General features: G+C 41.9%; 2 protein-coding genes across 2 annotated transcripts; one reads left to right on the plus strand and one right to left on the minus strand.

Annotated features, from left to right (window-relative positions):
* Window positions 1-501: 501 nt before the first annotated feature.
* stmn4 (stathmin-like 4) lies at window positions 502-10,062 on the plus strand. Its single transcript, XM_080790183.1, has 6 exons — window positions 502-580; window positions 6,027-6,139; window positions 6,792-6,887; window positions 7,403-7,611; window positions 8,207-8,398; window positions 9,840-10,062. The coding sequence occupies exons 2-6, from the start codon at window positions 6,127-6,129 to the stop codon at window positions 9,897-9,899; spliced, it is 570 nt and encodes a 189-aa protein (XP_080646309.1). The 5' UTR covers window positions 502-580; window positions 6,027-6,126; the 3' UTR covers window positions 9,900-10,062.
* A 1,995-nt stretch (window positions 10,063-12,057) lies between these two features.
* il17a/f3 (interleukin 17a/f3) lies at window positions 12,058-14,010 on the minus strand. The gene is made up of 4 exons (XM_080791546.1): window positions 13,900-14,010; window positions 13,360-13,526; window positions 12,684-12,827; window positions 12,058-12,377 (listed from the first exon to the last, which is right to left on the minus strand). The coding sequence occupies exons 1-4, from the start codon at window positions 13,906-13,908 to the stop codon at window positions 12,248-12,250; spliced, it is 450 nt and encodes a 149-aa protein (XP_080647672.1). The 5' UTR covers window positions 13,909-14,010; the 3' UTR covers window positions 12,058-12,247.
* Between the last annotated feature and the right edge of the window lie 1,936 nt (window positions 14,011-15,946).

Here is a 15,946-nt window from a genome sequence, read left to right on the forward strand (position 1 = left end):
AGTGTAAAGTTATATATGCTGTGACTAAAAGTTGTACAGCATGTTTACATGAATGACAAGACACATGCATTCTGTGCATGAATGTATACACGCGTGTACACACACACACACACACACACACCTTCACGTCTCTCATCGACTAAAGATTTCCTCTTTGTTCCGGTGTTTACAGTTATAGACCTAAATAATTTAGATATCTGTGCATTGCCCAGCAGCAGGGCACCCTGTGTTCTCTCTCTCTCACTCTATCACTCACACACACGCACATGCACACGCACACGCCCCTCCTGTGCACCATGTATGTAATTATAATACAGTTTTTGCCTCCCACCCTGCAGCACAACACAAAAGAGCCAAAAGCCCGCCCCCCTTCTTTCCTTCCTCTTCACTGCCATTGGCTGGGGGAGACCGATGCTGGCAGTGGCACGCACCAATAAGAGCCGTGCCTGGTGATGTCATGCACCCAGAAGTGTTGCTGCTGCTGATGCTGTTGCCCGGTGCCTGTATCTAGAGGAGCCAGACAGGGTACCCGTACATAGTTACCACCTCTAAGCATCACCCAAGAACCACAGGAAAGAGGGTAAGTCAAAAACTATACAAGCAAATATATGTACTGTACTGTGCATTTCTGACCTAGGATCAGTGTAGCGAGAAAGCGTATTAGCGTGTGTGTGTGTGTGTGTGTGTGTGTGTGTGTGTGTGTGTGTGTGTGTGTGTGTGTGTGTGTGTGTGTGTGTGTGTGTGTGTGAGCGTGCGTGCGTGTGTGCGTGAGACAGGACTATAGCGGGCTAAAGACAGGAATGATGCAGTGTGCAGTGTTGCCCGCTGTCAGGAGAAAGAGAGGGAGAGAGAGAGAGAGAGAGAGGGGAGGGAGTAGACCGCAAGGTGTGCTCACATTCTGTGTACAGTCTGTGTCATTTATTATTGATCCTCCATCTGTCATAATGCAGCTTTGCTCCTACATGCTAGAGTGTGTGTGTGTGTGTGTGTGTGTGTGTGTGTGCGCATGTGTGTGTGTGTGTGTGTGTGTGTGTGTGTGTGTGTGTGTGTGTGTGTGTGTGCGCATGTGCGTGTGTGTGCGCGTAAGGGCTTCACTCTAATGCACAGATAATGTATATGCACAGAAGTTTATTGGCAGCTATTAATCAGAGAGGGATAGGTGAGATGGGACCGGACAGGTTATTAGTGTCGTTCCAGCATCAGTGTACCCGCTGGGATGTTCGTCATGTTGCTTTACTTTGATGCGCCAGCCGTTGCTGACATGACATATCTTTTACAGTACACAGTAAAACCCTCAAGGCTTATTTGTACTTAGTAGCCGATGCTATAGAAGCTCATGACACTCGTGAGCTTGTAGATCTGCTATTTTTGCAACATGGCTTCGCAACTGAAGTGTAATTCGAGCTTTATTGTGAATTGAACTCAAAGACAAAAAAAACGTTAGATTCGTAAACTGTTAAATTATCCTCTTAAATTAACCTAAAGGTGGACAGTGTATTCATTGCTTAGATCTTGTTAAAGCTGCACAGCTAGAGAGTTAATACAATATTACTACATCTGCAGAGGTTGGAGGTGGTCTCCCTAGTCCCCACTCTTCTGTTGAGGGATTTCGACCCTGGTGTCAGGTAGAAGAACGCCTACTGTTTGTAGCTATGTGCCCGAAGCTCATAAACCAGATATCTCCTCTGGCTAATTCTCTCTTGGATGAGTATAGTAGATATTTGGTTTCCTCTCCTTTCATTGTAGACTTATTTTAAAACTAAGGGAAAGGGACAGCTTGTCCACACAATCAACCCTGTCCTTGATAATTAAATGAAAATAGAACGTGTTTGAATTCCACCTTGTAGTCAACAGAGAAACGTACCTTTGATTCTCTCTTGGAAAGCTGATCTCTCTTGCGGGTCAGACAGCTTGTCCGGGTCACTGGATGCATCTGTGGTAGCCATGCGTAGGAAACGGAAGTTTCATATGAAACTGTGATGTCTAGCCATTAAAAGATCATTTGATACTTACTCTCATAATGACTGCTGGGGCTGGGGAAAACAAATCCCATTATGGAAAAACAGTGTTATTATTTATTGGCTTTACTGGGATATAATTGTAGGAAATATATGTATATACTGTGCATGTATATATATTTTAATCTGAGCTTAAGCATTTGGCAGCAAGAAAACCAGAACATGCACACAATAATGTAATTCAGCCCTCGTTTTCTATTATCAGCGTGCTGGGTAAATGTTGTTCTATGGAGAACGCAGGCCTACTGTACTACTGTACATCTCATCCCAATTACATTAAGAGTGTGGTTTCAAACATTAACTCCTTGTTCTTTGCTTTTTAATCCAGAAAACAAATCCGCACACAGATTTTCAGTACGGGTCCATTCTTGGAATTAAAATAACAGAAAATTATGAATTTTACTGTGTGTAGAGTTGCCAACTTGCCACAGTATGACTAATAGGCTACAATGATGTAACAATCTCAAGCTTAATCAATACAGTACGTGTGTTTGTGGTAGCTCCGCCCACAAAGGTTGTCGTATTATAAATCAATGAAAATGAGGGGGAGGTGCGTAATTATACGTCACACTATCGCTGTTTATTTCATTGGCACGTTTGACTGTCAAGCGTCCAGCCTCCAGGAAGAAACCCTAAATACAACTACATCATTGCACATAAAAACCATACCAGGGGGTCTAATGAAGTACTGTCACCTCATAGACACAAGGAAGAATCGTGGCACTCCATCTTTAAAACATGATTTTATCGAAAGCCCCTTCCATAACTGCACTTATTATATATTATTGTTATGTTAAGTGTTTAAAAATGTCTTCAGATTTATTTTATGTAAAGTAGTTTACACCCTTGTTTTGATAAATATTTAATATATTTCAGCCACAGTGTGGCAGAATGTCTCTGGCTGGCTTCCTGTGTTGAAATCCATCCATATCTGAAGGTGTGATTCATGTGTAACATTGCCTCACAGCAGGGATGCAGGGATTAAAACCTGACTCACCTGCTCCAAGAGTGTACACAGGCTGGCTGTAGTAGAGGCAGCAGGGAGGTGTTAGACCAGAGATTCATGTCTTAACCATGTCCATGTTCATTTCAAGGACCCCCAGTTTGATATGCATTGATTACACCAAGGACCCCCCATTTTGATACATGATTTTAACTCTGGGACCCCAATCTACACTGTACTTGTTGCCTTTATTGATAAGTGGAGACAAACAGGAAACGAGGAGAGAGAGACAGGGAGCGACATACTGGAAAGTTCGTCAGGATCGGGACTCGAACCCGCGATGCGCTGTCAGGCTTCATTGGGACTCTTGGTAGTACAAATGTGTACACTCTCTGAGTTACAGACCGGTAAGGGTTCATTTGGCTTCTATAAATCATTTAGCTGGATTCTGGAACCCCCTTATGGAGCACAGAGGATCACCAGATGATAGATCCCACATTGAGAATCAGTGGTCTTCTAGAGTAGAAATGAGAGGTTTGTTCCCTACAGCATCGATTTGTCCAGACAAAATCTGAATGCTCAGTCATTCAGATGATCGGAATTGGCATTGGCTAAACGCCTAAAATGTACATTTACCAGACTCGGCTAGCACACCAGGTGCAAAAGAACAAAGCTTAAGTTTTGTAAGTATTGTGAAAGCGGAAGTAGAACAAAAACATTGACTGGTGGGATCACATTGCTGGATAATAATAATAACAGCAATATTCCTGGCTCAGTTCCAGTGTTGCATGTCCTTCTCACTGTCCTGTCACAAAAAGAAGGGCAAAGAAATGCTATCATCAAACTGTTCTCCAAGTGTAGTGTGGCCTTTTTACGAGTCCATTGACTCAAGTCCATTCCCTCTGCAGCATTCTCTCTCTCTCTCTCTCTCTCTCTCTCTCTCTCTCTCTCTCTCTCTCTCTCTCTCTCTCCCACTCTCTCTGTTTCTCTATTGACAAACGCAATGGACAGCTTACCCCTGCAGGAAACATTTCACTGATCAGCAACCTGGGTGCTTTCACAAGATGAGGAGAGCAGGTGTGCGTGCGTGCGTGTATGCGTGCGTGCGTGCGTGCGTGCGTGTGCGCGTCTGTGTGTGTATGTGTGCTTGCACGTATCCGCATGGGTGCATGTTCTTTGAGGTGTCCTTTACAGCAGAAAATGGACGTTATGGCACTGGACACAACTGAGCAGTTGTGTGTGTGTGTGTGTGTGTGTGTGTGTGTGTGTGTGTGTGTGTGTGTGTGTGTGTGTGTGTGTGTGTGTGTGTGTGTGTGTGTGTGTGTGTGTGTGTGTGTGACTGTGTGTGGGTGGGTGGGTAAAATGTGTGTGCATATGCAGTGCACACTGCACAGACCAGCACATGTATCCTTGAATGTGTGTGTGCCTGCAGCATGTGTGTGCATGCAGTATGAGGGTTTTTCATACACGTCCTTGTGTGGTAGTTCTTCTGGGGGGCATGTCAGAGGAGTGAATGCACTTAATGAGACCCTCTCTCTCTCTCCCTCTCTGTCTCTGTCTCAGCCTCCCAGGCAGCCATTTTCACATTTCACACAGTGAACCACTGCATACAGTTTAGTGGGCTTCTTCTCTGATTTAGGTAATTTTTTTTATACTACTATCATTTGTAAAGTAAATACTGATACATACTGTACCGTCTTTCTGTCCGTCTGTCTTTTTGCATTGGATTGGAGTGAGCTTCTATCGGCTCTGCAGGTTATATAAAAGTTGTCTTTATGGAGTTCTCCTTCATGAAGGCCTGCATGGCAGAGAAGGGACAGATTTACAGCATCCTTCACATGTACATAAATTCAGTTCTGAGCATACCATCTAACATGGAGGAGAGAGAGAGAGAGAGAGAGAGAGAGAGAGAGAGAGAGAGAGAGAGAGAGAGAGAGAGAGAGAGAGAGAGAGAGAAAGAGGAAGCAGCTGATGGGAGTGGTTACACTTGGCTTTGATTTTTGGGCTCTTTCCTTCCATCTCTCTCTCTCTCTCTCTCTGCTTTGCTCTACTTAGCATGAATGAACATATAAAACTGTTAATATGCTGTGTATAAAGATATACATTTATTTGAATTGTATTGTATTGTATTGTATCTGATGTTAAAGCTATACAATCCTAGATTAATTTAAATGAATTAAACAGAATTTTAAAGGAATATTTCACTTTAAAAAACACTTTTGTCTACTCAGGCTTATGTGAACACCCCAGACAGTTTCTAAGTTGCTTGATTCATTAATTAGATATTTGATATTCATTTAACTAGCTGCCACACCCCCTTCCTATACAAACCCATTATAACTTCAAACTCCATTTTAACCATGATAGATTCATCGAAAACACAGACCTTTTTTCTGTTGTGATGATATTGTGGTTTTTCATTTACTGTTTATATTTATTTTTAATAATTCTTTTGGATTTTTTGAGCGGCGCTGGAGGAGGTTATTTTCCAAAATAATGATTTAAAAAGAATTAAAACAGTAAATGATAAACCACGGCCCCATCACGTATTAGGAGGGCAGTATCAGTCAACAGAAAATAAGTCGATTAATCTATCATGAATCTATCATGATCTATCAAGACCTCGACCTTGCGCGTGCGGAATCGGCCCCCAGCCTGGTACCCTAGTCAAAATATGGCCCTTGAAGAAAATTAATTCGGGATCCCTGCCGTAGAGGTAGACGATAACATGACCAAAAGTGAAATATCCCTAGCCTATAGGCTTCCAATGAGATTTGTCAACCATGGTGTTACTAGATCATGTCCCTCTCCTCTCCTGTTTTTTGAGTGGTGCAACCACTCCCTTACGGAGCTATGTGTGTGGGTAGCTGGGTAGCTGGGTAGCTGGGTGGTTGGGTGTCAAAAATAATAATTCCCAGGATTCCTTGCATCATGTCGCAACTCTCCATTCTCTTTTTCAGACAATTTTTTCTCATCTTCGTTATCTCTCCTTCTCTTCCTGCATCTTTCTGTTTGCCCCCCCCCCCCCCCTTCTGTCTCTCTTTCTCTCCCTTTCTGTCTTTCAGTCAGAGTGAGAAGGATCGTCGGTTTCCCTGGAGTGACAGAAACACTGTCAGACAGACAGAAAGACAGACAGACAGACAGAAAGACAGACCCTGAGACAAAATGACTCTGGCAGGTAAGTGACAGCAGTCAAATGGACTATCAACACAGACACAACTCATCAGAGTTATGTTAACAATGAAGATTGAAGCTTATCAGTGCACATTACAGTATTACATTTCCTCATAATTCGTGACCTGATATCACATATATTTATTCCACCACGCAAATATATTTATATCCATGACTGCATGCATGGAAGAGGTCTGAATTAATACCATTAAATCACTTAGTTATCTAGTTAGTTATTAAAATAAATTTGCATAAAAGAAAATTCCCCAATGACTTATTCCATGTGTTTAACTCTTGCTGCTTCGATAGAGAAGTAGAGACTAATTGGTCGATAATCATTTATTATTGCCAGCAATGCAATTATTACTAATGACGTCAATTATTTTCTTAAAAGGAAAGATTCTGCTGTCAGCGGCCACACAAGCTGTGTGTGTGTGTGTGTGTGTGTGTGTGTGTGTGTGTGTGTGTGTGTGTGCTCATGCGTGTGTGTGTGTGTGTGTGTGTGTGTGTGTGTGTGTGTGTGTGTGTGTGTGTGTGTGTGTGTGTGTGTGTGTGTGTGTGTGCGCGCGCGTGCTCATGCGTGTGTGTGTGTGTGTGTGCCTACATGTGTGCCATTGACTGTAAAAGATGTGTGCTCATTATGTCCCACTCCTCAGCCTACAAAGAGAAGATGAAAGAGCTCCCCCTGGTGTCTCTGTTGTGTGCCTGCCTGAATCCACAGACTACAGATAAGACTGCATACAAAGCAGAAGGTGATAATAGGCTATATATATATATATTCTTTTTTTTTAATGGTTTTTTTGTGGCTTTCGCCTTTATTTTATATTTTTTATGGAGGGACAGACAGTAGGCTGACAGGAAATGGGGAGGGAGATGGGGGGAAGACATGCAGTAAGGGCCGTTGGGATCGGGAGTTGAACCCGCGGCACTGTGGCACACTGCCAGACTGGAATACTAGCCCAGGTGCCTGGACCACTGAGCCACGGCCCAGGCCGCAGTAGGCTATATTAACCCCATACCTGCTGTGTTGCGATGATGTGTGGTGTGGTGTAGCTTGTAGATCTGCTACTTGAGAATGCATATGTAATTATGTATTGTAGAATGTTTTCTTTTCTGACAGAAAACACACGCACACGTGTGCACACACACACACACACATACACACACACACACACACACACACACACACACACACACACACACACACACACACACACAGGTATAATACCGTATATATCATACTGTATGTATGACCATACCTTGACAGATGCCGTGGACTTGGGCGGATGGTGTGTCATTAAGGACGTGGAGGTGATTGAACTGAACAAACGAGCCTCTGGCCAGGCCTTCGAGGTGATCCTCAAGCCCCCGTCTTTTGACGGCGTGCCGGACCTCAACACCTCCATGCCGCAGCGCCGAGACCCCTCACTGGAGGAGATCCAGAAAAGACTGGAGGCTGCGGAGGAGAGGAGAAAGGTGAGAGGGAAAGGGAAAGGTGAGAGGAGAGGAGAAAGGTGAGAGGGGAAGGGGGGCATAAAGAGAGGATAGAAAGAATTAAGAGAAGAGAAGAGAATTAAGAGAAGAGAAGAGAAGAGAAGAGAAGAGAAGAGAAGGGTCACGGGAGGGACATAGCTTGTGGAAGGAAATGAAAAAGCCTAAATCGTTTTTTTACTGGACATCCTTAGGGTTATTTTTTTTTTATAGATATGCATCATTATTTTTAAAAGTAAATTTCCCTGCTTCCCACCCTTTAAAGATCCATGGGTTCATAATTTCAAAAGTAATGGATGATGGAAGGTGAAGATTTGTACTCAGTGCCATGTGTGTTTACCTTTTGCAATTTATACTCTCCTATGATACACCATCTTCTAAAAGTGGCAGAGAATGTACGTGGCCTAGTCTCTTAAAAAAAGGCCACTTCAAAGAAAAGTTGAGATACTGGTCCCCTCTACTTATTACCCTGCTTGTTACAAAATGACAGATAGGCCTACATGCTGACTGCCACCAACTTCTTGCCTCCCTGTCTATGGTCGACTGTACCTCTGCTCTCTGTGTGTGTGTCGCCCTCTAGTGCCAGGAGGCGGAGCTGCTGAAGCACCTTGCAGAGAAGAGGGAGCATGAGCGTGAGGTCATCCAGAAGGCCTTCGAGGAGAACAACAACTTCATCAAGAACGCCAAGGAGAAGCTGGAGCAGAAGATGGAGGCCAACAAGGAGAACCGAGAGGCTCTGCTGGCCGCCATGTTGGAGAGGCTGCAGGAGAAGGTACAGAAAGTCTTACATATTTTCTTTACTCTTCTAGGTTGCCTCGTCAGGTGGTGTGTTACAGACTAGTAGAGTAGACTATTTGGCTATGTAATTAATTAACCTTAGAGCTTTTTTCACAGCTGCCACATTGGCATGGAATTGTAAACACACAATTATACGTGTTCCATTTCATTCAGGTCCAGCTGGTTCTGCTATTGTGCATGTTGGCTGGCTCATTGGAAAGGCTGCTACTACTACACTAAATGGAGCGGAACGTTAAAGCGCAATTACAAGAGGGTTCTGCTGATTTGCAGTAGTTACTGTGCCATGATGTAGGCCTAACTCACTCCAATAGCCGATTGTTGATAATTGTCTCCACCAGGCCGAAGAGTATGTTTTGTCTGTGTGTCCGTGTGTGTGTGTCCGTCTGTCCGTCCATCTGTGTAGCCTACAGCTAATCTCCGGCACCGTTAACCCGGTTGATACCAAATTTTGCACACACACTCCCTGGATGCCAACATGAACCTCTGCCCCAAATTATTCAGAACAGCCTGTTATAGCGCCACCAGGAGTTTTTTTTTTTTATAACTTTATAAGATTTTCAGTTTTTGTAAACAAACAACCCCACAGGAGGCCGACACATTTTTCAGTATTAGGATGTATTAGGATGTTGATATTCATCAGCCAACACTCCCCACTGACAGGTACCCCCCCCCCCCCCCCCCCCCCCCAGAGAGGACGTATAGGGCCTTAGGGACTCCTCCTCCCAGCCAACACTGCCCCAAATCACACCTTGGAGAGCATGAGTGTCTATATTTCAAACAAAGTGGTTTTTGACAGCAGGAATTGCCTGTCATAATTTGATTTTGTATTAGGATGTATTAGGATGTTGATATTCATTCATCAGCCAACACTGACATAGTATTCCCCCAATCTAGAGGATCACCAGTACTGTAGGAGAGACGGGTGACAAACAACTATGATTAACTTCAACACCGTTTTCAATAAATAGAAATGCTTAAAACCCACGACTAGGCCTAATAAATGTAGGCAGGTAGGCCTAAGCACAAGCAATAATAAACATGCTCACAACTATTGATACATGCAGTTCAATATTGGCAAATGAACCACACACCCCAGGCCAGAACTCTGTTTTATTGTGCTTTAATTAGGCCTATACTGTAAAAAAATATATATATATATTGCCATATTTTATTCTTAAATAAACATTCTATATAAATAAATATGTACTTTTGACATTTGATAAAAAAGGGAAAACAATCGTAAACTTCTGAAACATTTCCATTTTTATCCTTGTTGATATTCATGAATTTTACATGGGGTTGAATAGCGTTTTTTAATATTCTTGCTCAGATTGTTCATTGTTCTCTTCTCTTTCATGCAAAGGCTTTCACAAAATGCAAATGATGTTACGATTGTTGTCTCTTGTGTCTTGCAGGATAAACATGCAGAGGAAGTGAGGAAGAACAAGGAAATGAAGGAAGAAGCCTGCCGGTAGACGAGTGGAGCGAGGGAGTAAAGGAGGAAGAGACGGGGTGAGAGAGAGAGAGAGAGAGAGAAAGTCTTGAATAAAATAAATAAATAAAAAAGGAGATCAAAAGAGTGCAGGAACCAAAATAAGAACTTGAAAATAAACCCAGGAGAAAGGGCAAGGTTTTGTGTTTTATGTGTGCTGTAACGATTGGGAACAAGTTGTGGGGGGGCGGGGGGTTAGGTTCATACTAATAAGTCGTATGCCAAATCCACAGCTGGCCAAAAATGCGATGTAGTATGTTATATAAATTAGCCTTAAATGATTTACACAAAAAAGGTTCAGTGTAAGATTTTGAACAGAGGAGTCTATAATTGAAGAACAGTTTGACAGAGCTGAGTCAAAGCAGAATGTGGTAACTGTGAATGACACCGGCATCATTTCCCCAATTCTGGTTTAACAAGACAGTAACAACGAAAATGTATAGTAAAATTATGGTTGTTATACAAAACAAAATTACTGAGCATGTGTAATAGATTATTTTTCTTTAGGTATCGCTTAATTGAACAAGCAAGCCGTCAACTCACGACATGGATGTTCAGTCGAGAGAAGCTGAATGTCAGACCCAATGTTGTTACATGTTGTTACCGTCTAATTACACTCGAATTAGGAGGAAAGGCACGTGGATCCCAAATGTTTTAGATCCAGCTTTTTAGCTAACGTGTTACCAAGACTCCAAGAGTGATGATGTACTGTTTTTTTTGGTTTGGAGAAATGATGTGCATGAGGAACCGTAAAAGATGTAGTTAGAAAACCTGTTCAGTCATAGCCTAATGTGGTTAAAGTCTCAGAACCCTACAGCCCCGCTTTCAGATAGGCTAGTACTTACCAGTAGACTAGACACACACACGCACACACACACACACACACGCGTGCGCACACACACTCACATTATGCACAACACACACATGCTTGCATACAAGCACACAAACATACAAACACGCATACTTACAGAGTAAATACACAAACACACAAATATGCACTTGCGCACGCACACACAATAGTCATACCGTTCAGATCTGATTAGCCATTTCCCACAGTTCCGCTGATCGCACGTCAATTCTTTGCTGCACTATGTTGGATTGTACAGTTTACCTGTGGACATGGAAACGTCGGGCCGGGCATCTTAGCAAATAATTTATGAATGACAACGAAGCATTAGATTAGCTTTTTTTGTGCCAAAGTGTTTTGGCGAGAATTTAAAGTGAATCTAAAGCACTAGAATGGAAGCTTGAAACGTATAAGTAGCTCTGCTGCGTTTTGTCATTTGACAGAAACTACAGAAACCTTTTAGATTATAGTTGTAGCATAGTGCCGTAGTAGTAGGCTATATGAAAGGAATTTTAGAGATTTAGAGCGCTGACTGCACTCGAAGCACAACTCAAAAGCACATACAGTAACCGTACACATAGAATACATTAAGTGCAGTTAGATGAATGTACAACAGGCAGACAGATCACATGGAGGCAAAGAATTAAATGTAGAGTAAATTCAGCTGTCAGAGATGAGGAGGTATGGAAGGTCAAATCGTTTTCAGTTTTTTTCCCCCCCTTCTGACTAGCCAATAGTTGCACTTAGCATGTGTCACTGTAATAAGGAATAAGAGGAATTCCTATAAGAAACACCTGGATGAGTGGAATAACAGAGAGGGAAATCGATCAATTTGCTGAAATTGGAGTTTTTGAGTCATACTGACTTGACTGTGATGTCTAAAACGTTTGCACTGTAATTAGGGAGCTGTACTTTGGGGTTTGTATTTGCTGTGTCTGTGTGTTGATGTATCCTAAGGATTGAATTGACTGTCTCTGTTCGGCATGGTCAGTAAAAAGAAGCTTGACTGAACTCACAGCTTCGCTCTGGTTGTCATTATTTCTCACCTTGTAGTTTGACATGTTCCCTCAAGAGCTTGATTTGCATTGCAGTACATTGCTTTGTCGGGCTGAAACCTTCTACATATCCATATTTCAACTTTATATATATTTCTTTCATAAATGAATGCCCTGCCTCGCCATGTAGAGTGTCACACAAATGTGCTATTTCGGGTATTTAAAAAAAAATGTGTCTGTGAGTTCTATACATTATTTGACCAATGAAACATATATTCATATTTATTTATTATATAATTATCTACAATACAAGGTAGGCCTATGTTAGTAGGCATAACAAAACTTATGTCGCAACAGTCCAATTCTATTTACATCAACTGCCCTGAGAAGAAATGATTGAAACATCTATTTGGTTGGACAGAATAATAATACATCTCTTTAAAAAAATAGAATTTGCAATATAAACCAATGTCTTCATCCCAGCATAACTCATTGTGGTACTATACTGGGCTTCACACAGGTGCAGCCCACCGCCACTGTTTCTATACCGAGTCTGAAGACAAACATCCTCCCTCTCTTCCTGCCTCCACTTTTGGCCCCATTTTGACGTTTTTGGACCCTGTGGTAAGGGATGATAAAAAGCAAATTAGCCACTTTCATCCTTTGCCTATTTTGGGAAGATTTCCAAAGAAGAAAAAATAAATAAAAGAAGAAGAAATAATTATCCAAATGGGGACAATGTACTGTAGCATGCGGTATTATTAACACGCCAAGGAATCAAACAGGAGGAGGGGCCTGGGAAATAATAATAATAATAATAATAATATATTTTTCAAGTATCTGCCCTTGTTCCAGAATTACGCTTAAAATTAAACAAATTACAGATTTTGTCGTTGAAATGAGGCTTTTGAAATGAACGCCTTACTTGCGGAGGACCGGGAATTGGTAGTAGATGGGTTTGGCCTCCAGGCTCATGTCCTCTTCTCCGTTCTGGACAGTCAGACAACCGGAGGTCAGACAGTGGGCATGGAAGATCCGGTTCGGAACCCGAGACGAATCAAATGTGTCCCTAGAGAGAGAGAGAGAAAGTAAGGTAGAAAGTAGCTTTAGCTTTCTAGAGTTAAGTTTAGCTTTCTAGAGTTAAGAAGACAGAAAAATCACAGATTAAATGTGTGTGGGAAGGAGACTTTTCTTCTTTCTTTAGTCTGGGAGGGGCGTGGGATGTTCAGCAGCAAAGTATTTTCATTATTTGCCTGCCCCTGAGATTGCTGTGATTTAAATAAAAAGATTTTGAAAAAGAAAGAAAATAAACAATGGTGTGAGGGAAGGAAGTAGCAGAGTGGTGGAAAGAGACACAACATGATCTTATAATCTACTGCTTGTCACTACTTTTTTCTAATCATTAGTGTTTATTCATTTTATTTTACTTTTACATCTTTCATTGTGGATGACATTTCAGATTACAGTAGTTTGTCTTCTGTTCAGGCCTTAAAAATGTAACATCCTTCCAATTCAACTTTATCGTTCAGACTTATATTACTATATTGATTATTTCATGAATTCAATAATTAATTAATTGTATCATAGTAAGTGTTTCTCACCTGTAGGTCCAGGGTGAAAGAGACATGTTAGCGCTGCGTGAACTGGAAATGCTGAAGAATCGCTCCCTCTGACTGATACCTCGCTCCAGCTCCACTAAAACCCTCCGTCCTTTCCTGGCACTGTGTGATGCCATTAGCAAGCCCAGTGCCAACAGAGCTCTGATTGCCTACACACAAGAAACCAAACGTGGGTCAACATTCTGTATGAAGAAAAAAAACATTCACCTTTATAAATGTCTCAGCTCAGTTCCACAGAAACCATATCCTAAACATCTTCTGGGATATATTATATCCCTAATGTTTGGATTTTGATTTTCTGTTTTCCAAATATCTGTATTCCAATATTATTTTTGTTGCGGTCTCATTATTATAAATGAGAATTTGTTTTCAATTATCTTGCATGTTCCAAGTTGGTTATTGAGAAAAGGAGGAAGGCACAATACTCATACTCATATTAATATATTAAATATGAATAATATTTTCCATGAATAAGTAACAATTAATAAGAGTGAATATACTGCAAAAAGAGACCCAACTCACCCAAAGCATGCTGGTGTGTAGTCTGCTCTGTAGAGTGCAACACTGCTACGGCTTCATCCTTCTTTATGCAGCCACACTGTGTGCGTGTGTACGTGTGTGCGTGCGTGTGTGCGGGCGTGTGCGTGGCTTTTATGCAGGCAAACTGATGTGTGATTATCGTTTGTGTTAATGCAGGCAAACTGTGTGCGTGTGCGCTGCATGTGTGCTTTTATGCTGGCAAACTGTGGGTGAGTGCGTTGGCAACACCCAGCACTGCATTTCCTCTTGACTGTCTCTGATCTGAAAGATAAACTCAACAACAACAAGACACTCAACGACACTTTCATACTTTGCCTCTCAATCGTTTGTTTCTCTGTCCTTTTCTTAAACTTTGAGTTATTTTCTTGGTCCTTTCTTTGATTGATCTACGGTATCTATTGTTCTTTCCAATCATCTTACATGCAGATGATTCATGAAAGTAATTATGTGAACAACTACCCATTGTTGTGAGCCCGGTCTGCAATCTGCAGTAAATGCACTTTAATACAATACACATCTGCACTGTCAATACAGCTGAGCTGACCCCATTCTTATGGATGATACAGTGGAACAATAACAACAATTTCCCCATTGGCTGTATGTGTGTGTGTGTGTGTGTGTGTGTGTGTGTGTGTGTGTGTGTGTGTGTGTGTGTGTGTGTGTGTGTGTGTGTGTGTGTGTGTGTGTGTGTGTGTGTGTGTGTGTGTGTGTGTGTGTGTGTGTGTGTGTGTGTGTGTGTGTGTGTGTGTGTGTGTGTGTGTGTGTGTGTGTGTGTGTGTGTGTGTGTGTGTGTGTGTGTGTGTGTCTGTGTCTGTGTCTGTGTCTGTGTGTGTGTGTGTGCGCGCGTGTCAGACAGGCAGTCGCCCGCCCCCGACTGCCTGTCTGGGGTCAGAAGCACCCTGTGTGTTGTCGAACCCCGTGTGTTACAGTTTGTACACAGATGTTTATAAATAAGTAAGTATAGCCTTGGGAACCAACAGTTCCCGAGCAATGTGGCTAAAAGGTCAAGAGATTTCCTTCGTGTGAGGCAGCTTGACATACAAGCACACCGCTGGGGACTTACTCTACCTCTATCCAACCCTTGATGCTGAATGTCAAGCAGGGTGGCTTTTAGACAACCTCCCAATCTTAAGGCAGACACTCTAAACATAAGCCACTGAGATGGTGCACAGATGTACTAGTGTATGGATGTATATAATATAGACCAAGGTGCTTGAAGGTCCTTACTAGTATGTCATAAACATCTATTATATAGATGTGTTGTGTATAATAGATATTTGAAACAACAGTAAGAACCTTGCGCACGGCACCTTAAACACTAGGACAGCAGTCAAACTGTACTCTTCCTTGATTATAATAATATTATTCCTTCTATATTATTATTAATGCTGCTACAATGTAAGAGCAACAAGAACATTATAATTTTACGCTTATGTACCTGTACACAAGAGCATGTACGTGCGTGCGTGTGTGGATATGTGTGTTTGCAGTGTGCACGTGTGAACTTACAAACGGATGACCCTGTTGATACTTCTGTACGACACATGCTGTTAAAATGTGTGAAAATGTGACATCATCTGTGAAGAAGTTAAAACAATATGTCTGACATTTCCAAGGTGACAAAAAGCAAGTTTCTTCACTTGAAAAGTTCTACGTAACTGGGGCAAGAAACTGTATCCTAACTCAACCAGAAATCACAGACTAAAGCTAAATCTGTTTGCTCTGACGCTCAAGGGGTACCAAATCTTAGTCTGAATGAGGTCAGAACCAGCTGCTTTTCTATGGAAAGAGACACACTCAAGTTTTTAATTAAATCATTGAGAGTAGTTAATTATCTTTATATATAATATAATTATATACATGTTTTTACTATGAAACCAGGTTAATTGCATTTTGGCTGGCAGTGCTTGACCTGAGGGAGCAGGCATTCGATGAGTTCAGAGAGGTCAATTCTGTTCAGAGAAGTCAATTCTGTACTTGACTGGGAGCTAGTGGAGTTCATGGAGGACAGGTGTGATGTGGTCCCTGG

Source organism: Protomyctophum bolini (genome assembly GCF_963924005.1).
Source record: "Protomyctophum bolini genome assembly, chromosome: 19".
NCBI classification, from domain to species: Eukaryota; Metazoa; Chordata; class Actinopteri; order Myctophiformes; family Myctophidae; genus Protomyctophum; species Protomyctophum bolini.